The sequence below is a fragment of the Aspergillus affinis genome (assembly GCF_023601865.1).
Source record: "Aspergillus affinis strain CMG 70 chromosome Unknown NODE_65_length_189793_cov_85_416649, whole genome shotgun sequence".
NCBI classification, from domain to species: Eukaryota; Fungi; Ascomycota; class Eurotiomycetes; order Eurotiales; family Aspergillaceae; genus Aspergillus; species Aspergillus affinis.
The window spans coordinates 143125-167876 of NW_026515846.1; the positions used below are offsets into that span (position 1 = coordinate 143125).

The window sequence follows — 24752 nt, forward strand, 5'->3', positions numbered from 1 at the left end:
CCCGGCGATACTTCCCCAGGCGCCCGATGACTCAGCCACCGCCTGACTGGACGTCTCTTGCCGCTGGACCAGGAAGTTTTAATTTACCTTTCCACCGTTTCTGATGGATTTCCTGGAAGTCAAACGGTAGTATCCACCGTTTGTTTATAGAAAATATAAATATAGCTGCCATGTAGATCGCTCTCACATGTTTCTGTCAAGTAAATGAATGCCTCCAGCACGTAAAGATTGGCCCTTCACTCGTTCTCTCCCTCACTTTCTGGCTTGATATATACTTGCTTAACCCTCTCCCTTCCCCCTCTCTTCCTTCACTCTTGTTTCAGATCCCTCTCTACTTTCTACTAGCACCCGTTGTCCTGTTCTCCCTCTCCACGCCTTCTCCGCAATCAAAGTATCAAACCATCTCCTGATTGTCGCCTGAGCCATCATGACGGCACTAGGCTATTTTGAGCGCTATCAGCAGCTATCATTGATAGACCAGAAAAAGAATGCACTCATTGAGGTAACAACCCACTGCTGTACCTGGGAAGATGTGATTTTCTAATTTAAAAAAATAAAATAAAATGTTTACCCCAGTTTAGGACCTTTTGCAACGTGTGACGGAGCTAGAAAAAGCATATTCACAAGAGAAGCTTGACCATGAACGCGAGACCCGCTTTAATCAGGACATCCAGATAAACGAGATGGAGTTAATGGATAAGGTATCCAGATTGAAGAATGTCATGGTAAACAACCTACTTGCCACCCTCGTACTGTACAACAATGTCAACTAATAATTTCACGTGGCCGGTAGGATCGTGTACCCTTCGTTGTGGCTCTTCTAGACGGCGATGGAATAATCTTCCAAGATAATTTCCTACAACAAGGAGGCCAAGGGGGTCGGAACGCGGCGACAAAGCTTCAGACGGCCTTAAAGAACTATGTTGCCAATAATTTCCCGCGGATCGCCTCCCCCAAGATAATCACCAAACTATATGTCAATGTGAAGGGATTGGCAGAGCTCTGCGTTCGAGGCGGAATCACCACTGAGCCCTCTTTGATCGAAGAATTCGTTCGTGGCTTCAATGGGAGTTTTCCACTCTTTGAAATAATTGATACGGGGTGCGGAAAGAATGGCGCGCATAATAAGATCGCAGGTACTGTGCTATTCATCACCCCCCTTGCAGTGCTCTTTCTTCCGACCCAATAGGCTGACCGTTTGCTGTTTCCCCTCTGCCTCAGAGACATTCCAACTGAATCTGTACAACTGTCACTGCCACCAGATCTTCCTTGGGTGCTCGCAGGATGCTGCCTATGGAAGCATTCTGGAAGAAGTGCTGCATAAAACAGATCTCATTGGCAGAGTGTCTCTGATCGAAGGCCTTCCCTTTGAGAAGAACATGGATTTGGTCAAGTCGACATACAGAGTAACTAGATTCCTAGATCTCTTTCGAGATACAAAAATAGCTGTGTGGGCCCCCTGGAAAGCTGCAGTGGCTAGCAAGCCGTGCTCTGCCTTCACCCCTTCACCTATACAGCAAGCCGCATCTCTTTCACGAACCTCAACCAATACCACGTCCACTAGCATTGATGTTCCGCTGTCAGTTGCGTCTACTCCCGCAAATAATTCGAACCTTGGTGAATTCCAGATTGTGCGCGCCAAATCATCGAACTCTTCGCCTCCTCCCAAAATCGTGGAGCGAAATAAGTACGGCCAGCGTGTGGATCGGATTGATCTCAAAGCCATCCCTCGAGAGGAACTGAACCGCATGAAGAAGCTGAAGCTTTGCAACTTCTATTTTCTGCTGGGAGAATGCCCGAATGATAATTGCATTCATGATCATTCGCGCAACCTAACCAAGAATGAACTGTCCATCCTGAAAGCGGTCGCTCGCATGACGCCTTGCCGCTATGGGACAGAGTGCGATGACCTTGACTGTATATACGGCCATCGCTGTCCACATAGTGAACCTGGCAAAATTGAGTGCTACTGGGGGTCGGCTTGTCGATTTGAGCCTTCTGCACACGGTGTTGATCTCACTATCGTCAAAGTCACTAAGGTCTAGCTCGACCCGGTATCATTTCCTGCCGATTGAAGTTGCCTCGATTCTTTTTTGCCCGACCTCGGTGTTTTGGCCAGCGTTCCTTCCCCCGTTTTCTGTTGGCCTTTCGGCGCTTATGTGTCTGCCTCTTCTCTATTCTCTTTTGTGATTTACTGTGCATTTCCCCTTGACGAAGACTCCTTTCATCTTGACCATGGCCATGCAACGTCTCTCTCTCCATACCTTTCAATAAGCACGATATCCCCTCAGTCTCATTGCATTTAGTGTCTTTCTCTCGTCTCGTGGACTTCAATTTAGGAATGAAACTTGTACCCACTTGAAAACTCGTCGCAGGAATCACAGAAGCGGTTCACACGGATCCCACCCGTGGACTCGCCGTAGTTTTAACGTCGTTACGACATAATACTCATAATATTTGGAGTAGTTCCGACCAGGTATAGATAAAACGAAAAGATCTTTATTTCCGCTGTTTATCGAACGTGACGAAGCAGGCGAGGTCAATACTGAACATTAAGGGGTATAGAACCTTAGCGCTAAACAGAAGTACAAGCACAAGCACAAGCAGTTAGTTAATTCTCGTTTTGAACATCCCGAACCGCCTCTCCCACCCAAAACAGCCATCGTGATTACACGAAGAACCCACTTCATCGCCATTTGACCCGTCATCGGCACTGACAGCGACACGATGGGAGCACTTGACTCCATACTCCTGGATGCAACAAGCAAAAGGAAGCGACGAGATACACTTCGGAGCCTGGCCGTTCTGCTCAGTAGCCTCCCTTTTCTGCTCTTCAAGATTCCCCCAGAGGATAAAGAGCTTTTCTCTTAAACGTGCCAGATCGTCTGGGTTCTTGCGTAAACTGAGAACAAAGTTACCGAGTTAGCAGCTCATTTATATTCCGCCTGCATTAATTTTGCCATATGACTTACTCGCTTGCGTCAAGATTTAGTAAGTGCACTGCTTCCACATCCGACACAAAAAGTTTCATCTGTTCCCTGGCCTGTCCGGGGGGTGGCGCTGAGGAACTTTCGATGAGAAGACAAAAGCGCCATTCCCATCTGTTGAAGGCATCACCCGTTGCGTATTCGCGTTCTTGGCGGGCAAGCAGTCCATCGTCTTGCCTTTCTGGTACAGCAAAATCCTCGAGTTTATGAGGGAAAAAGTCGACGACGCGAACAATAGACCGGTAACAGAGGTTTTGGAATGGAAAGCGATATTGAATTTGATGAGGCGAGACATTGTTATGTGATTCGTTGGTAAGAATGTCCTCGATTGGGAGGTAAGTGCAGCTGCTATATGCAGCAATGACTTGTTTTGGCGGACGGATTAGTTTGATAGGGCTAAGGTATGGGTGAGATGGTACTCACTACTTGAATTGAAGGGGTCTCGGGTCCTGGAGGCGATCGAAGTCTGACTTGCATCTTTCTTTGCCTCGGCCTTCCGTTTTTGCAGCCTCTTAGCCTGTTTTGATTGCGGCGGTGGCTCGTCATCTTGTGCAAGTTTTCGTTTCGATTGATTTCTGCTCCAGTATTCCTCCCTTCGATGTAGAAGCTCCCGGGCTCGAGCATCAGATTTGGGGTCTATTAGACGGACTTTGTCCCTGTTGCTCTGCCATTTGTCGCCATGAATGGCAGCTTCCATAGTCGTGCTGTGACTACCCCTTTTAATCTCAACGTTGCTTAGATAGACGAGATCTTCCTCGTTGACATGTTCTCGGACATAGGAATCATACGGTTCCCAAATTGTTACTGCGAGAGACAACTGACCGGATGGGCCTTTCCATCTTTTTTGGTTATAGCGCTGATAGTTGTAGTCGTCGCCTTCTTGGCCCTTCTCGTCATCGCTGCCATGATCAGGTAGGTTCCTATTCGTCGTGTAGTCGGTGATATACATCAAGACGTGGTCGCCGCGAGAGGTGGGGTAGATCTTGACAACTTCCCCTATGATGTCGACATATGTTTTGTATTTTGCATTATATTTTGCATCTCTGACCAGCGTGAAGCGATCAGGAGCAGAATGGTTGGACTTCGATGCAGGTGTAGCCGAGTGGGATTGAGGGGCCACGGGCTTCACGGAATAGATCCGAAACTCCTTGAGCTTTAAACTATCTTCTAGTAAAGATCGTGCTAGCCTCTTTTCCGTGAATGATGGCTCAAACGGTGTCGGGCCACAAATGGGCGTTGCAGTGGACATTGGGTTAGATTCATGACGAAACAGTGCCCATGGGATCGTCCTATCTTGGGCAGCCACGCCCAGTGGCTTCCCAGCGAGTGTTCTTACCTATAATCCTCTTTAGCCAGTGTACTCATAGGGACTCAGCAGCCCGTGGATCACGAACCCAAACGTTCCGCAGAAGAAGCACGTCGCCCTTACGTACAGGGGGTAATTGACTTTCGTTGTCTCGAAAGTATTTGATCTTCAGTCCATCCCACGTATGGCCGTTATCTAGGTTGGAATCTTTGAGGGTAAAGGTTATGAAGATCGATGTGCCTCTGGACCTCATTGGAGCCATGGCATCTACCACTACCCCCAGGACCGTTACATTGCCCTGTTTGGACATGGCCGTGGGGATATCCACTAATTCGGGGTAACGCGACGCTTCTGACATGATCAATAGTAGTAGATGGTAGTAGTTGTATGTAGTAGTCAATCAGTAGGTGTCGCGCATGTTTAGTGAGCACGGCGGAACCCTAAGGTGGATTAGGTAACGGTATTGGGAATCACGGCGAGAAGACGCCAGTCCGCGAGTCGAAACCACGAATTTGCAGCCGTGATGCACCGGACAACGCCAGATCCAAATACTAAGAAGGCAGTATGGCAGGGACGCGTTCTGGCGGCAATGGATCGCTTAGACGGGAGTGGCGCTTGGCGGGCGGGTGGCCGAAAACAGCAAGCCAGCAGGAGAGTCCCGTGACTGGGCAATCCCACCTCCGACATCAACACTTTTTTCCCCTCCTTCACCTCTTCCCCGGCTGTCTAGTCTTTCCTGTTATCCCTCTCTATCCTAGCCTCTGTGCTTTCCTTGCCCCCCGACAAATCATCGAGCTTCTATTCTTCATCCCTATCACTTGCTCCACTTTTATCCTCTCCTTCCTTTTTATTTTTCTTTCACTACCCCGTTGTGGGCGCTTTGTTTTCACCCCTCAGTGTCCCAAGCAACCATGGCGGAGCGCTACATCCCCGAGCATCGTCGCACTCAGTACAAGGCCCGAAACCAGTTCAGGCCTGATGAGCTCCGTCGTCGTCGTGAGGAACAGCAGGTCGAGATCCGAAAGCAGAAAAGAGATGAGAACCTGGCCAAGCGTCGTGGTATCCAGACCCGGGATGGTGGCATTGGTGTAGGAGGTGGCGTGGCCGGCGCTGAGAGCGACGACGAGGCCACTGCTATTGAAAGCGAGGTACGTACGATTTTAGTTTTCATTCTTGTTCCTTGATGTTATTTTGGTCCAGTTCTTACTTTCCACTCCGTTGTGAGAGGCGGCTTTGTTTTTTTTTGCGCTTTTTTTTTTTGCCCTGCCCTCCCATCTTGCGCCCAGCAACGAACTTTTCACCGCCCTGTTGCTATCCTACGGTGCACCAAATTGTTCTATCACATTTGCTTCAGTTGATACTACTAAATTATGGGAATCAAAAATGGCTAATAAATCACTTTATAGCTTAACGTGGAATTGCCCGAGATGGTCAAGGGTGTCTTCTCCGAACAAATCGAATCGCAAATCCAAGCTACGACCAAATTCAGGAAGCTGCTTTCCAAGGAGCGCAACCCTCCCATCGAGCGCGTCATCGAGACCGGCGTTGTCAGCCGCTTCGTCGAGTTCCTCCGATCCCCCCACACTCTGGTCCAGTTCGAAGCCGCCTGGGCTTTGACCAACATTGCCTCCGGATCTGCCCAGCAGACCCAGGTCGTCATCGAGGCCGGTGCTGTGCCGATCTTCGTCGAGCTTCTGAGCAGCCCCGAGCCTGATGTCCGTGAGCAGGCCGTCTGGGCCCTGGGTAACATTGCTGGTGACAGCCCTCAATGCCGCGACTTCGTGCTGAACGCCGGTGCCCTCCGTCCCCTTCTCAACCTGATCAACGATGGCCGGAAGCTGAGCATGCTTCGCAATGCCACATGGACCCTGAGCAACTTCTGTCGTGGCAAGACGCCGCAGCCCGATTGGAACACGGTATGTATCTATTGCAAACCGAAGAAAGTTGCCGTTCTAGCTCAAACTAACAATCTATTAGATTGCTCCCGCTCTTCCTGTCCTCGCCAAGCTTATCTACATGCTTGATGACGAAGTCCTGATCGATGCCTGCTGGGCCATCTCGTATTTGTCTGATGGCGCAAACGACAAGATCCAGGCTGTCATTGAAGCCGGTATCCCTCGTCGTTTGGTGGAGCTTCTCATGCATGCTTCCACCTCGGTCCAGACCCCTGCTCTCCGCTCGGTTGGAAACATCGTGACTGGTGACGATGTTCAGACTCAGGTGATCATCAACTGTGGTTCTCTCCCGGCCCTCCTGTCTCTTCTGAGCTCTACCAAGGACGGCATCCGGAAGGAGGCCTGCTGGACCATTTCCAACGTTACCGCCGGTAATTCCAGCCAGATCCAGGCCGTCGTTGACGCTGGCATCATCCCCCCTCTGATCAACCTGCTTGCCAACGGTGATTTCAAGACCCGCAAGGAGGCCTGCTGGGCTATCTCTAACGCTACTTCCGGCGGTCTGCAGAAGCCTGAACAGATTCGCTACCTTGTTTCGCAGGGATGCATCAAGCCTCTCTGTGATCTGCTTGCCTGCCCTGACAACAAGATCATCCAGGTTGCTCTGGATGGCTTGGAGAACATTCTCAAGGTTGGCGACATGGACAAGGAGACTGCGCAGTCGGGTGACACTCGCGTCAACCGCTACGCCCTGTTCATCGAAGAGGCCGGTGGTATGGAGAAGATCCACGACTGCCAGAACAACGCCAACGAGGAGATCTACATGAAGGCCTACAACATCATTGAGAAGTACTTCTCGGATGAGGACGAGGCTGGAGGAGATGTCGACGAGCTTGCTCCCCAACAGACGCAGACCGGATTCGCTCTGGGCACCAACCAGCAACAACCCGGTGGTTTCACCTTCGCCAACGGCGGTGACTCCATGGATATGTAAAAGTGGAATATTATTTGCAAATTATTCATGACGCTCAAGTTGTCTCCGATTCTGCCTGCTAGATCTTTACGTGGCGTTCCTTTTTTACTTGATGCCGCCATGCCGAAAAAGAAAAAGAAACGAATTCTGCTGATGTTCCTGGAGACATTAAAACCTGTGTTTCCATCTGCCGTTTGAGCAATTCCAATCCCCCTCTTCATCCCCGTTCCCTCCCCATGTTGGTTTCGGACCCCTTCTTCCTTTTTTTGTGTTATGATTTCCCGGATTTTGATAGTTCACGATAAACAAGATTCACCGTCATGTATCCCCTTTCCCCTCCCCCACTAAACCCCCTCCCTTTTCCATGTCACCCACAATGTCCATTTCGTAGCATCCCATACACAGGCGTAACTGTTTGTTGATTCGGTTTTTGTGTTTCTTTCCACACTTTTTGTTTACCCTTGATTACCCAATCAGAATATTTTATTTCGGGCGTATGTCTCTTTCTTCGCTCCCCCGGCCTACGTGGACAAGAACTCAAGTATCTTAAATAGACTTGACCTCTGGGGCCGGAATTAGTGGACGTTAGGAGAGACAGGTCAGGTCGTCTTTGTTCCATAATGATGGATAGATAGTCCTGCTAGCCGAAAAATGCCAACCCCCTTTCCTGCAATAATAATATCTGGTGGTTTTAGGTAACTCGACTATTGTCCGTATCCGAAGTAGAGTCATAGATGCGTCATGTAACAGATCCTGCGTTTCACAAATGCTACCTAGAGCAGGGGGACATCACCGTCGATGCGGGGAGAAAAACCTTAAGAATATATACAGAGAAATGATAGATAGGGTTACATACATCGCGATTGACGCCCATCATCACGAGACTCTTACATTTGGAAATAACGAAAGTAACCGAGGAGAATATTGAGAGAAAAAAGAGAACAGAAAAAGATGAAAGAAAAGAGGAAAAAGTGGAATTATCGCAGCAAACACCCTCAAATGTTATGAATCAAAGTTAATCTGTACTCATAGCTGATCCAGAGCAATCACATCATGATAAAGCAAAGAGAAGACAAGAGAATAGAATAGAACAAAGAAAGGAAATGGGAAATAAGAAGAAGAAGATGGCAAAAGACAACCCAATCAAATGTCAAATAAGATACCATTGCTTTGCTTCAGAAAACAGAATTCGCATGCCGATTTGGAACATCAAAGAAATATAGGAAAACAGTGAAGTGGGAAGAGAAGAAGTAAGCATGAAAACGAGTTTAGTCGCCCATGATTTCATCCTCATCGGGATCCGGCGCTGCGTGATTTGGCGTCTCCTCCTCGTCGTCATCGGGGTCAATGATATCGTCCTCGACAAGCCCCCTAGCTCGTAGATCTTCGTCGTCGTCGTCCTCAATAGGAGAATGCTCGCGTTCTTCTTCGTTTTCTTCATCCTCCTCATCTATTCTCTCGGTCGATTTGTGGTTGTTCGCACGCTTGTTGGAGGCAGCCTGGGGCTTGGGCGCATTCTTTGGAGCAGATGGCTTTGGTTTGGACGAGGCGCTCCGAGAGCCTCGAGATTTGGGCTCCATAAGGAAAGAGACTACCGCGCGATAATTGGGGCCCAGGTTGGTTCTGCGCCTCAAGAGCGCCTTCTTCACGTTGCCCTGTTGGTCGCCGGAGGCATCGATAATGCGTCCGACGATGGCAAGAACGAGTTTACCAGTCAGTTCACACAGCCGTTGCTCTGCGATGACGCTGGATCGCAAGGCATCATTGGCCGCCGCTTCATCATCCGAGTCAATTTCATCTTCATCATCCGAAGGCGGTCTCTCCACATCCGAATCCGATTCCGGCTCTTCGGCATCAGCGTGCTTAAGGACAGATTTGCGCAGCTTGGCGTATTTGCGTTCTGCTGTGGCGTGAATCTTGGAGATCAGAGCCTGGGTGTTTGAATCAATTTCGTGCACCAAGCTTTGAGTCTGGAGAATAACATCCTCATCGTTGCTGGCATTTTGCCCTGCATGGCGAAGAGTTCCGAACAACGTTTGTAGATCTAAAAGAGTCGTAATAGCGGCAAAACGGACGTCGTCCAAGTCTGAACGTTGCTGCATAATAGCAACAAGGGTAGAAACGAACGTCTCGCGACTCTTCACTAAGGCTTCAAAGTAAGCGGTACTGAAAACCGCCTTTCCTGCACTTAGCGATGCCCTCAAAGACTGCACTTTCCACATAAAATAGAAGAGCAGCGTCCGGATGCTACTAATAACAAGCTCAGATTCAGCACTAGCCTGATCCTCGTCGTTCTCATCTTCGCGAAGACCACGCTCTGCCAAATGCAGGAGGGTGTTGAAAGGCACTTCTGAGCGCCCCTTGTCTTTGCCTTTTGATCGAGAAGGCGATGCTTCCAGGACATGCGTGCAATCGGTGATGCTAGCAAGATTGGAAATCCTTGATACAGTATTAGTGAGTTCGTTGAGGGTTGCATACGGTATTGAGCTGCCCTCAACGGCCTCTGTCTTCTGCGAAAGCGTGTTAAGCGTTTCCACTATATCATCCCACAGCTCTTGGATCTTATTCTCCAGCGCTTCTCGCATATCATCAGAGCTCTTAGCATGCAGAAATGCTACACTAGCTTCTGCTAGCACATCCTGATCGGAATGTGTAAGGAATTGTTTATTGATGTCGTTTAGCAGCGTCGTGTAGGCAGTGGCATCCTTCTGCATATCCTGGATCTTGTCAAGATCAACCAAATGTTCTAGTCGCAGGACAGCAGATGCGGCTTCCGGGACGGAGCCAAACTTGTTCAACAGCTGAGGAATGATTTGTGCAAGGCTGTGAGCGATCTCTTCCTGCAGTTCCGGGATCTTGTCGGTCAACGCCTTGACTTTCCGGCCTCGTTTGTCAATGTCAGATTTGGCCACTTCGAGGACTCGCAACTTCACCGCGCAACACAGCATTTCCAAGAGAATCACTTCCTGCCCTTCCTCCATTTTGTATAGTTTTTTGACGACAGCCGCGGTATCATCCTCACTAGGTTCATCCTCGATTTGAGAGTGGTCGTAGAGAAGATACCCGGCTAGAGATTGCCATTGCGAGAGTTCTGGGAATCGCGAGTATATAGCCTCGGTAGCCAGAACGAATCGCGAGTCCACGGAGGTCCCAGAAAGCGCATCCCTCGAGGCAGTGACAGGGCGATCGGGATGCAACTCGTTTTCTTGTTCGTCGTACGCTTGAAGCATGTCCGTCAGACATTTATACTTAATCCATGATCGTTTGGGCGACTCGAAATCGTCTTCATCTTCATCGCCAAACATTTCGTTAACTTCATCGCCAACCTCCTCCACAGTGGAGTCGAACGACTCCTCGACATTAGCGGCGAAGAAACGACCCGCGGACTTTCGGACCTTTGGTTCCGAATCAAAGATGAGTCTCCCGACGGTATCAATATCCTCTGGTTTGAGGAGACCGACATCCCGAATCAGGTCAGCCAATACAATTGCCGATGCCCGAACTTCGAGGTCAGTATCGTGCGTAGTAATTTCCACCACTCGTAGAACAAATCGGTTACTGAATGTGCGCAGAACAGCCAGGTTATCCTTGTTCTCGTACAGACTGCAGAGCTCTTCGACGACAACGCCGCGGTTGTGGGCGACGGGATCGGATAAGATCCAACCAAAGTAGCGGAGGAACTGGCTTTCGAAGAAGTATTCACGATAGGTTCTCATCCAATAGCCCAGAGCAGACATACACACGGAGCGGATATTCGGGTCAATGTCGCGATAACGATGAACAAAGAAGGTATTAACGCCATTTTGGAGAATTTCATCGACAAGTTCCAATTTCTTGTCACCTTCTTGAATAGCTGACTGGATGGCATCAGCTCTTCCTTTGTTCACAGACTTTTTTCTCTTCTCGCTCTCAAGCTGCTTGCGCGAGGTAGAGATAGACGTCATGAGCTCCCGAGCCACGTCACAGAGGGAGCTCATGATTTGATGAACGATAAAGGTTGCAGTGTGTCGAAAAGGCCGGCAAGTCGAACCGGAACTGGGACCCAGCCATACCACGATGTTGTCCAAGAGGTTCGGATCCTTGTACATGGTGGAAGAATGGTGCAGAGTTTGTATGAACGCGTTGAGAAAGTTTTCGAGAACAGTTTTGAAATTTCGGAAAGTCCGCGCCTTTGATATAAGAGGGTAGTCGGTGAAGCCAAGGTGCTGGTATTGGGTTGTTAGGTCCGCCACGCGCTCCGGCACATGGTCAAGATCTGTTATATCCTCGCTCTCTACTTCGCAATCGAATCCGGTACACCGAATTATAAAGATGACTATCTCGCGTGTGGCCTCGACCTGGTCTTTCTGATAAGATTTAAGCCAATCTGCAGCAGTGGTATCCGGGTTACGGCCTTTTCCAAACACATCGGCTATTTTCGATGGTGTTAGTCGGCATGCACTTTTCCTTGAGATTAGATGCATAGCGGGGGGAGCATACCAAAGAGGCCCTTTTCGCCGGCAGCCAGACTCGGTCTGGTTAACGGCTTTCGCGGGCGCGAAGCAGCCTTCTTTCCGTTGGTGGCAGCGGGACGAAAAGCCAACTGATTCCCAATTCCATTGCTCGCTACCTTGGGCTTCTTCGAGCTACGAGACTTCGGTTTGGGCTTGGTCCCGGAGGCTGTTTTCTTGACCGCGGCCCGGCGCGCAGCCCTTTTCTTCTCTCTGAGTTCTTCGGCGTCAGGTTCTTCGTCGTTGGATTCATCGCTTTCAGGTTCGGACGCGTCGTCAGCTTCGTCTTCGTTTTCATCGCCGGGTGTAGCACGCTTGCGCTTGGAGCCACCGGGAGCCGTTCCTTCATTGGCGCCGTAGCTCTGCGAGAATAATTCCGGCCTGCGCGTCGTTCGGCCAGACTTTCTTCTGTCTGTTTGCGAGGTGGAGGCTTCCTGCGTGGGCCCGGGTTGCGGGCTCGAGGGGCGCGAATCAGTTTCCATCGTAGTCGGATCAATCAAGCACTGGAATTCCAATTTGATTAGTGACACTAAGCGCTTGCAGACAGGCTTGGATCGACATCACGAGAGGTTAGGAGTGGAGCGTACTTGGACGTGGGGAGTCTCTGGTTATCGGGCGTGAACGCGACGTTGGGTTTCGCAAGACCCTGTGTCAGTCTTCTGCGCGCGCGTGCTGCGGGACTACGCGATCGGGCCGAACGAAAGGGGTCAAAAAAGCACGAGCGATAAGTTAGGCAGAGACAATGCAAAACAGGTGCATTGACGATGCGGTCGGAGGGCTGGGGGAGAGTCGAGAGTGGGACTGGAGCGAGTCGGGATGAGGGGAGTTGAACAGTTCTGGCGTCGACGGAACAAACGACGCGCGCCGGGGGGCAGCGGCCTTGGTGCCTGGCGATGACGGGGCGCGGTGTCTGCCTCAGGCCACCATTGCAGCCCATTCGGGACAGGCGGAAATACGGAGTATTACGGTACCAGTCACTCCGTACCACCGTATCATACGCGATCTCTTGGCAGGACCGAAAGGTCCGCCGGATGGTCAGGTGCCCGCCCAGCTGACCGGGCGAACCCTAAGCAACCAAGCCCTGATCTGCGGCGGAGAAGAAACGATGCCGTAATGAAAACGTCCAACTGCTCCATCACGGTTGCACGCTCGACTCGTGTCCAGCTCAGCATTGGAAGGCCAAGACTGCGTCGTCTACAGATTCTTCAAACCCCGCTTCGACCTGGTGATCCGGGAGGCTTAGCTCGCCTGTCAATTGGACGAGCCGGCCGCAGCTTGTTCGCCCCGGAAAAGACCTAGATTTTGCGGCCTCAAAAAAGAAACTCTCCCATGACGCCATTTAACATACATCCCCGTCCCCAAGATCCGTACTCAGTATATCATGCCTTTAAGATCCACTTTCTTGTCCCTCTCCTCTTCCCTCTCTCTTTCCGTTCCTAATTTCTCCATTTAAAGAGATCGTCTCTTTTCCCCGCAGAAACCTACAACCAAAAATTTGCTTTCCAGAATGCCGATCAAATCACCGTTCGAGTCGTCCATTGCGAAGCCGGGACAAGGCAACGTCGTTCTCTCCCTGCTGCCTCCCTCGAATCCTACCTTGACGACCTTAACCTACAAATATCCGTTGAAGCTGCTCACCCGTGCTCCGGGCTACGTGCCTCAATCCTCTGCCCTCTCCTGTCCCACCTCCCGACCCGTCCACCTCTATCTCCTCACCTATGGCGGCGGTCTTCTCCCAGGAGACCACATCGATGTGTCGATTAAGCTAGACCCCCAGACTCGACTCGTCGTCACGACCCCTCAGGGCAGCACCAAGATCTTCAAGACGGAACCCAACGCCAGCATTAAGGGACAACGAGGGACCCCGGCGCACCAATTGTCCGACAAAAGCCGCCAGTCGGTCGACGTGCAAGTCGGCCGCGAAGCCGCCCTCTGCTACCTCCCAGATCCCGCAGTACCCTACAAAGACAGCCGGCACGAACAAATACAGAAATTCACCGTCGACGGCACCACAACCAAGGAGTCCAAGCGGAGTAGTCTCTGCATCCTGGACTGGGTGACACAAGGCCGCACGTCGCGCGGCGAGAACTGGGATTTCCATCTCTGGCGGGGAAAAAACGAAGTCTGGTCGGCGGGCGAGAACGGGCAGAAGAAGCTTCTACTGCGTGACTCTCTCATTCTCGACGACGAGGTCAACGAGTTCTGCCTGGAGGATGATAATGAAACGTTGAGTCGTCGTGGCCTGATTCGGGAGCGGACGCGGCCCCACGGGGTGGTGGGAACGCTGATCCTCTACGGGCCAGTGTTCGAACGCCTAGCGACCTTCTTCATGGACCGGTTCACATCACAACCGCGCATCGGCGCTCGGAATTGGTCCTCGTCAAGCCCGGGCGCTGTGGAATCGACGCCGAACTACGATAGCAAAGTCACGTTCACGGCGGCGCGTGTACGCGCTGGCTTCGTCCTGGTCAAGTTCGGAGCAAGCGACTTCGAAACGGCCAAGGATTGGCTCGGTAACATCTTGCGCGAGGAGGGCACGGTCTTCAATGAGTTTGGCGAGGAAGCTTTGTTCTGTCTATGAAAGGATGCTCCTTTGGTCTTTTATGTATATATACCAGGAAAGGGAGACACCAAAAAGCAGCGTGGTTGAGTAACTATCCAGATGATACCCAAAAATCACTTCATAATCGGGCGTTTGATTACTTTGTGACCAGCTACACACTTCGCGTCTAGTAGCATATCATATCACTTTTCGGAATCCATGAATCATCTTTTCCATTGTTCATCTAGTCATAACCTAGCTAGTACTATCTATGTCAGTGGCAAACTCGAGGACTACTACGAAAGAACAGCCCGCTAAAATGTAGAACAAAAAAGAAAAGCAAAGGCCAAATAACGAAAACAGGCAGAAAAAATCTCTGTAGGGTATTGTCTCAACGTAAAACCCGAACGCCATTCCCGCAAATCAAACCCTCCCCTACATGAAGGAAGGGGAGGGAGGGGAAAGAAAAGAAGCAAGGAAGAGTGAAAGCAGTTAGTGGATAGAAATGTATGAAAGTAAATAAAGGCGAGTTATTTCACCGCGGCAAAAGGATCAACCCCACCAATCGGAAAACTTGGGCCTCCAGTCCTTCTTAGTGGCGCTCTGTAGATCATCGACATTGAGGATATCCACATCCTCGCGGACCAAGACGCTCCAGATGTGATTCCTCAAACTGCGCGGCCAGCTCGGCAAGCCCCAATAGCGGACTTTCAGGCCTCGACGATGCGCGGCCTGAATTTGCGCCCGGATCTTGGTCATCTGGGCTTCGTTGAGGCGGAAAGACCAAGGAAACCCGATCGAACTCTTGAAAGAAACCGATGCGTAGTAGCTGTTGGTGCTATTGAATGTGTTGGGACGAATATCTGCAGCGGGTATGCCCGATAAGCCTTGACCGACATTCTCGGTGGAACTCTCCGTCTGCACGGCTTGGTCTTGTGGAACATGCTGGTCGGGATCTGAGAGCGCATGATTCTCAAACAGTTCGATTTCGTCATACTCGGCTAGTTTCTCCAGAGGTGCATCGAAGAAGACGTCTCGGTGAGCAGTATTATCCATGACCAGGTTGAAGGGCGTATTTCCCGTACCGACGACGGTAATCGGGCCTTCGACCACGTCGGTGCCATTGAAATAGCTAAGGTAGCCACGCTCGCGCAGAGGAGACAACTGTGCATTTACACTCTTCCAGGTTTCCTCCCCATCGGTCTTGAAATCGATCAGAAGGATCAGGGTTTGGAATGGGTCGGTATCGAAAACCCCTTGTAACGGCTGATCGTCGGTGGGATGGAATGCAGTGCGGGGATTCTGCCGCTCAAGGATCTCCAGTAAAGGATTGATGTACATGTTCCTTAGCGTTCGCTTGGGAGTGAGAGACGAGGTGGTGTGGCCCACGTAGAGATCGTTGTCAAAGAGCCAAACATCGGCTTCAACACCCACGCAGCCCGCCTGTAGAGCCGAGTACAAAGGTATGGGGCGCCAGTAATCGTTGTGCGAATGGCATGCGACCGGCACGATATCCCTCGAAATGTCTGTAGGCCAGTGCGATATCTCAGGACCGACGTCCTTTTCTCGGAAGCGCCACCGGTCTATCGCGTGATCAAAGTCGTCCGAAAAGAATGACACGACAATGCCGCAGGCAATAGTGATGAACTGCACGACGCCGCTAGAGAGAGAAGTGTGAATTGAGCTGCCTTTGTAGCGAGCGAATCATCCAAGAGCGTGGAAAACTCACAGCATGATAAAGAATCCCATCAAAGGGAATAGAAAGCAGCGATTGATCTTGGATCGTTTTGAGAACCTCAGTGAGGGGTTGGAGGAAGCGCCCGAGAGAGAGAGCAGTGGGCGCGCATCCTCGGTATCTTTCGCAGCCGGTGTAGATGACGAGGAGAAGGGAGAAAGGGCAGCTAATCCCCGACGCCATAAAGGAGCCTTCCGTTTGTGTTGAAGAGGCAGAGCGTCATTCACGTCAATGCAGAAGCCTTGTTTATCGACGGCAGCATCGGCGCCGTCGCGATCTGGAGGCGAAGCGGCGGAGTTGGAGAAATGCGGGGAGGAGCGGGAAGACATTCTTCAGGCCATGGAAATCTGAGCTCCTCTTGTCTTCTTGTTGTTTGGCGACCTGGATCTTTCAGGAACAGAGGGAAAAGGGTCCCGGGTTTATAAGATTCCAGACCCACCGGCTCAGGGTTTCGTCACCGACCGACAAGCAACTCTGGTTCGACCTTCTCGAGCAGCGTGTTAGTTGTTCTCCACGACCCAGTCAACCATGTGCGGGTCTGCAGCCCATTATTGGATGGTCTGATTAGAGAGGCACGTTTCCAACTGCAGATCACGCCGAGCACAGGGACTTATTATATCATACTCCGTAGTCGAGATTGCGCAAGCTTTTGATAAAAAGAAAAAGGAGGGATATGAAACCATGGGGGGAAAGAAAAGAGGAGATCCCGGTAGAAAGAAAGGAAGACAGCAAGACTAAAGTGACCGGTAAGCAGCTTCGTGCGTCGATCCGAGACCGAGATGAGACCCTGGACGACCGAGTTGGCAAGTCTAGATCGCTTAGCGCTGCCAGTCACTGAGTGCAAGTAGGACGAGGGGGAAAGTGCAATTAACCCTGGCTCCGCGGGCCCCGATCCTGCTGGCCGTTTAGCCGATCCTCTATCATCGTTTCTTTATTCATTGATGCCTCCTGCCGATAGTCCCAGGGTGACCCACGTCCTTGCCACCTCGGGTATGATTGTGATTCGTCTCATCCAAAGTGCCTCAAGTCCCCTCAAGTCCCTCTACCCGCAGAGAATGTGGTAGCCTGGAATGGTGGAATGGTTATACCAACTTGGCTTCGCGCCGTGTCACCCCAACTCAAAGGATCAGTATAACGCTAAGACATGGGATCGGTCTCCGATGTAATCCATCAGCCGCCACCGAAGTCTGAATCCAATCATCCAGATATGCTCCCGAGGTTACAGTCACTTTCCGATGCTACCGCCTCTACTCCGTAGTTCTACGGGCGAGTTGGAATTCGTCATAGGACAGAGTACTCTGGTTTGAATTTGATCTCGGGCCTTTGGAGAATGGAGATCGTGTTGGCTTGGCGTGCAGAAGGAAGAGGGGAAATAGCACGGACAATCAAGTTGGAGTGAAAATCAGGTCGATGAAGTGTGGCTGGTTAAGTATTCGGACCAGCGACCTGATGAGGTTTAGTGGTGGAATGCAACTGAGACAACGGTCATCCCATAAGCCCACGAGAGAATGTGTCAGTAACACCGGCCTGCAATGCAATTCAATAATGATGTACACCGTAGAGCAATGGCATCTGTCATCTGAGAAGGATGAGTCCAATGCACCATGACATGAGATGCCCCACGCCCGGAGAGACTGCGAGGTCCCGTGACCTGATGCTTATCGCGATAAGATAAAGGATGACTGATCCCCGATAAGAAACCAGACGGGAAAAAAAGTAAAGAAAAAAAGGTTGGCGGCCGAACGAGTTTGTCTCCGCACCTTTTAAACCTCACTCCTTATCGACAATCCAACGCCTGCACAATGCCTCACAAACACAAAAGACGTCAAAATGACGCAAAGTAAGGACGCTTCTCTTCAATGGATTCCATGAACCCCTACTCACAAGACCCGTAGTATCTACGACCTCCCCCCGTCCATGATCGCAAAGTCTCTCCCCGTCCGAGACCCCCAAGCCAACTCCAAAAACAAAAAGAAAGGCAAAGATGCAAAGAAGAACCCCCCTCCAACCCAGCAGTCCGACTACTCGCGCAAAGCCGGCACGAGTGATGACACCCCGAAAGCCTTCCTCCGGTTGATGCAGCGCCAGAACGCCGGCGCTCAACCGTCGTCGAAACCCGACACCGGCGAAAATAAGAAACGGAAGCGAGCAAAGACAGAAGAGTCCACAGCCGCTGCGCGGAAAAAGCCGACTGCTGCGAAGGCAAAGGCGAAGATAGAGGAGCCGAAGACTGAAACCGAGTCCCCGGCCGCTTCGAAACCGAAAATTATGCCTGGGGAGAGATTGTCGGACTTCGCGGCTCGTGTGGACCGAGAGTTGCCGATTTCTGCGATGCAAAAATCCAGTAAACCGGCTGCGTCGAATATTCCAGGTCTAAAAGAGGAACATCGCTTGACTAAACACGAGAAGCATCTGCTGCGGCTTCAAAAGCAGTGGCGCGAGGACGACGTGGCGATCAAAGAGAAAGAGGCCGCTGAGCGAGAGGAAAGACAAGAGGAGATGGAAGAACAATTACGGCTCTGGAACGAATGGGAGCTGGAGGCTGGGAAGGGCAGGGCTAAGAAGAAGGGTGCTTCTTCCAAGCGGAAGAAGACGGGTGATGGTGACGCCGTTGACGACCCGGACCCCTGGGCCAAATTGGCCAAGCGCGAGCGCCAGAAGAAGACGAATCCATTCGAGGTTGCCGAGGCACCGCCGCAATTAACGAAACCGAAGGAGATTTTCAAGGTTCGAGGCGGAGCAAAAATTGATGTTGCGAACGTACCGACAGCCGCAGGAAGTTTGAGAACGAGAGAGGAGCTCGCAGGCGAGAGAAGGAATATCGTGGAGCAATACCGGAAGTTGATGGCCGAGAAGCGGCAATGATTTGACCGATTTAGAGCAATATAATTGCATACCTAATTCCATACTGTACACTGTTTGACGTGCTTAAATCCATGTTCTATCTACCTTTGCGGCTAAGCAGACAGTGAACAAAATGAAGATATCGTCGTTGTAATGTAATGCTTTTTTGTATATACAAGAGTTCACGTATGACCCTAATCACCTACATAGATAGGCCACCAGAACTAGGTCATCCCAAAGAATGCGGAATCTATTCCTGCTGCAGGGACTTAACGTAGTCCGCTGCCTTTGCCTTGATTTCCTCGATCATCTTGTTATTTCCACCCTCAGCAGCAGCAAGCTTTTCCTCGAAAGCCAGCCACTTCTTGAAGAAGAACTTGGCCTGCTTCGGGCGGACCTTCTTCTCTGCTTCGACAGAAACAGCACCCTTCTTGTTGTCGCGAATACCAAGCACCCGTTCGAACAAACGCCGGACTTGTTCCGCATCGCCAGTCTTAATCTCCAAGTCTAGAAGAATGCTCCAGAGGTCGATCCGCTTGGGGAACGAGGAGAGAAGTCCCTCAAAGACAGTTCGGCCACGTTCGATGTCTCCGTTCGTAGACCGGAATTCAAGCTGGCCGAATTTAGACGTGGTCTCGACGTGAGTGTGAGATGGCAGAGACTGGAGAGCGCGAGGCAGCAAAGCGCGACCACGCTCGGGGGCGGCCATATTATCGAACAGGAAGCTGGCGTAGTTGAGGAAGAACTTGGGCGAAGATGAAACCTTCTTCTTCAGGGCGGTTTGGAAGAGCTCATCCGCTTTCTATATGTAAAAAGACGATTAGCATCTCAGTCCTAGCATGCATTCCATCTACTGAAAAGGGGAGAAGCTTACCTCATTCTTGCCTGACTGGATGTAAATGCTGATCAAACGCTCATAAACCTCTTGGGTGTCGTTGTATTGACAAGCGCGCTTGAAGACGTCATCCAACGAGTCATCGTCGCCATAGGTGTTCTCTAAGTTGAGCAACGCGATCCAGATGTTCAATTTCTCGGCATCTTGTCCGATGGTAATAGTACGGAGGGCACGTTCGGCAATCTCTCGCGCTTTTTCGACTTCTCCCAACTCCAACTGGAAAGCCATGTACTTCAGCCAAAGCATCGAAGAGTCTGGCTCACCAAGCAACAGCCGTTCGTAATCGGCCACAGATTGGGGCCCATTGGCGTCCAAATCACCAGTCCGATCAACTTGGATCTCGGGCTTGCGGTGCTTCTTTCTCTTCTTCCGGTCTTCATCATCTTCCGACTCCGAGTCAGCGGCCTGATTATCGTCATCCTTGAGGTTACCGCTCCAGTCAAAGGCACCTCCACCAAGGCCACCTTCCGCTCGAGGCTCTGCGTTGGCCATTGGCTCGTCGTCGGAGTCGTCATCAGAATCGCTTTCATCGTCTTCGTCAACCTCAACTCCTCCCATAGACACATCGCTGTCCTCGTCTCCTTCTTCATCGTCGTCGTCACTGCCATCTGCTCCATCAAGACCTTCAAATCCATCTAGACTGACGCCCTCCGTACCATCGTCTTCACCGTCGCTGTCCTCGGAATCCTCCTCATCGTTGAAGTAAGAAGCCTTCAGTCCAAAAGAGATCTTGCCTTGTTTCCGGTCGATCTTCAGAATTTTGGCCTTGACAACATCGCCTTCCTCGTAGAGAGTTCTGGCATCCTTGACCTGTTTTTCAGCCATCTCGCTACGGTGGCAGAGACCACTAAGGTTCTGCGACCCATCAATAACAACGAAAGCACCAAATTCCTCGACCTTCCGGATTTTCCCAGTGACGACTTGACCAGGCTTAAGATCATGAAGCGTGACAGGAGCTTTGTAGTTGGGGTCCAAGACGGATTCTTTCAGGCTCATCTGCAGCTTGTCCTGTTCGGGGTTCACAACAGTGATACGACCTTTAACAAGTTGATCGACCTGGAATGAGTCTTTCCATTCCTTAAGATAGGAGTCCGATAGATCAGAAACCCGGATGTAGGCAGTGACACCATGGCCAAGGGTCACGAAAAGACCATTATCAGCGACTCTCCGCACGAAACCGCGAACGACATCGTTGACCTTGAGTTGTTTGGCGGAAGAGAACTCAGGGTCTTGCACCGGCAAGGAGGAGCTGAGAACTTTCGAAGGTCGAAGCGAAAGAGAGATCTTCTTGTTAGACTTGTCGATAGCCACGACGCAAGCGCGCAGCACTTCATTTTTCTGATAGACCGTCGGGTTTGCCTTGGAGTAATCGTCCGCCATGTCAACCAGATCCACTGCACCGACAATACTATCCGTGAGCTGCATGATTAGCTGCCGTTCAGTGACCTTGGTGACTCTTCCGGGCAAGACCATGCCAGTAGAGATGTCCTTGAAAGAAAGCTTATCAGAGCGCTTCTTCGCTGAGAGGTCCAGGCGGCCCTTTTCGGTGTCAACAGCCGTAACCTGTACCTTTACAGCAGAACCTATGGGGAAATGCTTTTCCACATCGGTCAAAAGGGAAAGATCATCCGATGCGTCCATGAAACGCATTCTTCCTCGGACATTGGGGGAGAGGTTGACCCAAAGACTGTCATCAGCAACGTTGTTGATGAAACCCACCCATGATGAACCAGTTTGGACTTGTTCCAAATTCAGGGGGCTAGGGTTGGCAGCCTGTAGGAAGCTTGGCTTGGCGGAAAGTTCAAAGACAGGGTACTTTCCAGTGCGGTGACTAATGGGAAGGAATTTGTGGTTGCGGGCATCATGAAGTCCCAGGATTCTTGCAGAGATAATCTGCTTTTGGCGGAAGAAGCGTAGGGGCTGCTTGCGGTCTTTAATATCCTCCCACTGGTCGAAAACCTCAGAGACATCGATCCGACCCTGGACATTGTCTGCAAGTTGAACGTTGACCTGGGTTGCCTTGACGGACACAATTTTACACTTGACAACTCTTCCAAATGTTAAGTCAGACATCTGGGTGATGCCTTCGTCGACAGCGTTGGCCACAGAAACATCAGAACTGGCAGCCTTAGGGGCGGTCTTGGGAGTCGACTTCTTGGGGCCAGCATGAGTGGCTTCCGAGGGTTTCATGCTCAGGATGAACCGGCGGAAATCGATGTCGATGGAATGAACGGTGGCAGAAACGACTTGCGACTTGGCCATGCCAAAAGAGGGTTTGTTGACGTTCTCCTCCGCAACAAGACGCTTGGGGACAAGACCGATCATACCACCCAAGAACTCAACGAAAACGCCGTCCTGCGTGATGTTTCTGATGAAACCGGTGACATCGGCACCTTCCTGAACATCTTCGAACTTGCCTGGGATCAGCCCTTGCTGAGCAGCCTTCTTGAGGCTTGCCCTGCCTGAAACCTTAATGAGTCTGCGAGCCCGCTGAATATCGAGCACAAGGAGGTCATTGAGCTTTTGACCAACGCGAATCTTAGAGAGGGTCGATCCTTGTTTCGAAGGACTACCGTCAATCACATGTTCGAAGTTCAACCGAGCCACAAGGCCGAATTCATCCAGCTTGAGAAGGCAGTCATCATCGGATTTTTCGAAGACAGTACCAGTGACAAGCAAGCCGGGATGAACATTTTCAAAGGCTTTCCGATAAGACTCGGTGAATGTCGAAGGGTCCTTGCAGGAAACCACGAGCTTCCCAAGAGAAGCGTCGACACTCAGAACATGGACATTGACGACTTGTCCCTGTCTGAAGTGCTGAGAGGGGTCCTTGATGTAGGCCTCACTCATTTCCGACACCGGAAGGAAACCCCGGACAGTACCGTAGAACTGAACCACAGCACCGTGCGGCTTGAGACTGATGATGGTTCCCGGAGATTGCGCATCGGGGTTGATGTCTTGGAAGTCCTTCCAGATAGCAGATTCGCTATTCAGCAGACTCTTCTTCAGGGTCAGCCGAATGTGGCGCTTCTCCAGGTTGACCGACAGGATTCTGGCGGAAACAGTCATCCCCTCCTTGAACTTCTTTTCAGGAAATTGAAGAGGTGTATCGGCGAAGTGCATAGAAGGAACAAGACCGCTGATACCATCGGCTAGAGACACAATGAGACCGTCAACTCCTGATGCGCCGATGATGAGTTTTTGAATCTTGCCCTTGACTACAGCGCCGACGGTCACGTCCTCAATGCGAAGGAAAGGCTGGTCAATGATCTTTCTTTCGAAAGACAGCAAATACAAGTTGTCAAGCGCACTGTATCCCACCACTCGCGCCTCGTGAATGGAATCGACCCGGAACGGGCCATGGTCCTCAGAGATATTTTCGACCTGACCGTCTGCCAGTCTTGACACATGAACGAATCCGATATGTTTTGACGATCCGAGCTGCACGTAAACACCAAGTCCAGGGTCAACCCGGACAACCTTAGTCTCGGGCACAATTGAAGAAATGACAGGAGCATCATCAGAGGAGCCTGGTCCACTGGCTGCAGGCGTGAACTTCAGGACATGATCCAGCAATGAGAAGCCGACCTTGTAGGGTTCAGCGGAGGGGAAGGTGCAGACAAGACGACCCTTAATCTTGGCTCCGATGTTGAATTTATTGGTCAAGTCATCTTTGCCCGAGTTACCACCAGATTGCACTAGATCCACAGTGGCATCCAGCATTCCCATGATCTTTCCGCTAATTCCGGTTGGCGAAACTTCAGTTACCAGGATTTCGGCCGCGGCACCGGGTAGGAAAGTGATGATAGTAGGGGCCGAGCTGAGGTAATGGGATTTCTTGATGGATCCGGAGGACTGAAGGTTGGCAGACAGTTTGACGACACTGCCGTTGGCGTTCTGACCAGTGATCATACATAAGAAGACCGATCCCTCCTTGATGTTTGAATAATCCAGTTTGGGGTCGATTTCCTTGGAAGACATGAAGCCCTTGACATTGGAGCCCTCAATCCCCACATCCATGATCAGACCGTGATCTTCAACGCTGAGAACGGAAGCTTGAACAGCAGCGTTGTCGACCAAGTCGGTCTTCAGAAGACCAGAATTGGCTTGTCTTGGGTCAATCGAAAGTTCAATGCGCCTTCTGCTCTTGGAAGTGGCATCAGCCGAGTTGCTTCCCACGGACACCACGTATGCGCGAAGATACTGGCCCAAATAGAAGTAGTCCTTCAAGTCGAGATCATCCTCATCATCCTCCTCCTCGTCATCGTCGCTATCGTCTTCCTTTAGGAGGCTCTCGATTTTCTCTTCTAGCACTTTTGAGACAGCAGTGAGGGGGACATAACCAGTCAGGTTGTTAGGCAGAGAAAGCCCGATGTCGTGAGCGTTGATACTCGAAACCTGACCTAGTACCATAGTTCCTGGCACGATTCGCTACTTCCGTCAACATTCAAATTCATGTAGCCGAAATCCGAGAATGATCCTAAGCTTACCTTGAAGTTGAGACCTTCAATTCGCACACCTTGTTTCTCCTGAGCATCCTTTTCTGCTCCTTTCTTCCCACTCGTCTTGCGTTTCCGGGACTTTTTGGCGGCAGCTGTCGTGTTGTCCGCATCGCCCATTTGTACGTCCTCATCATCCTCATCATCTTCATCGGCGAAATGTCCGCTGGGGCCTTTGGCGCCTTTCTGCTCGAACAGAACATCCCTCGTGGCTTGAATTTGGATCTGCTTGCGCTCGAGAGGGGTCAAAACGCTTGCTCCACCACGAGGGAATGAGGGTTCGTCGTCTCGCAGAACCGTGAGTTCAGAAGCGGACGGGCCGGTGTTCTGCGTCTTCTGATCATTTTGGCGTTCTTCAGCGCCAACACGCACTCGTTTTGGGGGTTGACGGGCGGTGTTCCCCTCAGCAGAGGCGCCCTTGCGCTTTATCGGAGCCATATTTGGGGGTAATTGATGTAATCCGGGGCTTCAGCGCAGACTCGTTGAGCTGCTCTAAAGCTCTAGATCCAGAGTACAAATTTGGCGGACTCCCAAAAAAAAATTAAATTCTGTCGCAGGAAAAATCCCGCCCGGCGTGCTGACCGCC

At 51.0% G+C, this 24752-nt stretch overlaps 8 protein-coding genes across 8 annotated transcripts; 4 read left to right on the forward strand and 4 right to left on the reverse strand.

Annotated features, from left to right (window-relative positions):
* Positions 1 to 683: 683 nt before the first annotated feature.
* On the forward strand, positions 684 to 2045 carry KD926_009247 (CCCH zinc finger protein; the record flags this gene model as incomplete). Its single annotated transcript, XM_053101864.1, has 3 exons — positions 684 to 725; positions 794 to 1136; positions 1222 to 2045. The coding sequence occupies 3 exons, from the start codon at positions 684 to 686 to the stop codon at positions 2043 to 2045; spliced, it is 1209 nt and encodes a 402-aa protein (XP_052954635.1).
* Positions 2046 to 2607: 562 nt separating this feature from the next.
* On the reverse strand, positions 2608 to 4651 carry KD926_009248 (telomere-binding alpha subunit central domain protein; the record flags this gene model as incomplete). Its single annotated transcript, XM_053101866.1, has 4 exons — positions 2608 to 2902; positions 2973 to 3351; positions 3411 to 4323; positions 4382 to 4651. The coding sequence occupies 4 exons, from the start codon at positions 4649 to 4651 to the stop codon at positions 2608 to 2610; spliced, it is 1857 nt and encodes a 618-aa protein (XP_052954636.1).
* A 553-nt stretch (positions 4652 to 5204) lies between these two features.
* On the forward strand, positions 5205 to 7182 carry KD926_009249 (karyopherin alpha; the record flags this gene model as incomplete). Its single annotated transcript, XM_053101867.1, has 3 exons — positions 5205 to 5441; positions 5700 to 6209; positions 6271 to 7182. The coding sequence occupies 3 exons, from the start codon at positions 5205 to 5207 to the stop codon at positions 7180 to 7182; spliced, it is 1659 nt and encodes a 552-aa protein (XP_052954637.1).
* A 1247-nt stretch (positions 7183 to 8429) lies between these two features.
* Positions 8430 to 12133, reverse strand: KD926_009250 (cohesin subunit IRR1; the record flags this gene model as incomplete). The annotated part of the gene is made up of 2 exons (XM_053101868.1): positions 8430 to 11572; positions 11641 to 12133. The coding sequence occupies 2 exons, from the start codon at positions 12131 to 12133 to the stop codon at positions 8430 to 8432; spliced, it is 3636 nt and encodes a 1211-aa protein (XP_052954638.1).
* A 1025-nt stretch (positions 12134 to 13158) lies between these two features.
* On the forward strand, positions 13159 to 14232 carry KD926_009251 (urease accessory protein UreD; the record flags this gene model as incomplete). Its single annotated transcript, XM_053101869.1, has 1 exon — positions 13159 to 14232. The coding sequence occupies one exon, from the start codon at positions 13159 to 13161 to the stop codon at positions 14230 to 14232; it is 1074 nt and encodes a 357-aa protein (XP_052954639.1).
* A 513-nt stretch (positions 14233 to 14745) lies between these two features.
* KD926_009252 (uncharacterized protein) lies at positions 14746 to 16257 on the reverse strand (the record flags this gene model as incomplete). The annotated part of the gene is made up of 2 exons (XM_053101870.1): positions 14746 to 15853; positions 15923 to 16257. 2 exons carry the CDS (start codon positions 16255 to 16257, stop codon positions 14746 to 14748), a joined length of 1443 nt encoding a protein of 480 aa, XP_052954640.1.
* A 1588-nt stretch (positions 16258 to 17845) lies between these two features.
* KD926_009253 (uncharacterized protein) lies at positions 17846 to 18793 on the forward strand (the record flags this gene model as incomplete). The annotated part of the gene is made up of 1 exon (XM_053101871.1): positions 17846 to 18793. One exon carries the CDS (start codon positions 17846 to 17848, stop codon positions 18791 to 18793), a length of 948 nt encoding a protein of 315 aa, XP_052954641.1.
* Positions 18794 to 19022: 229 nt separating this feature from the next.
* KD926_009254 (putative rRNA biogenesis protein RRP5) lies at positions 19023 to 24604 on the reverse strand (the record flags this gene model as incomplete). The annotated part of the gene is made up of 3 exons (XM_053101872.1): positions 19023 to 19574; positions 19647 to 24098; positions 24158 to 24604. 3 exons carry the CDS (start codon positions 24602 to 24604, stop codon positions 19023 to 19025), a joined length of 5451 nt encoding a protein of 1816 aa, XP_052954642.1.
* Between the last annotated feature and the right edge of the window lie 148 nt (positions 24605 to 24752).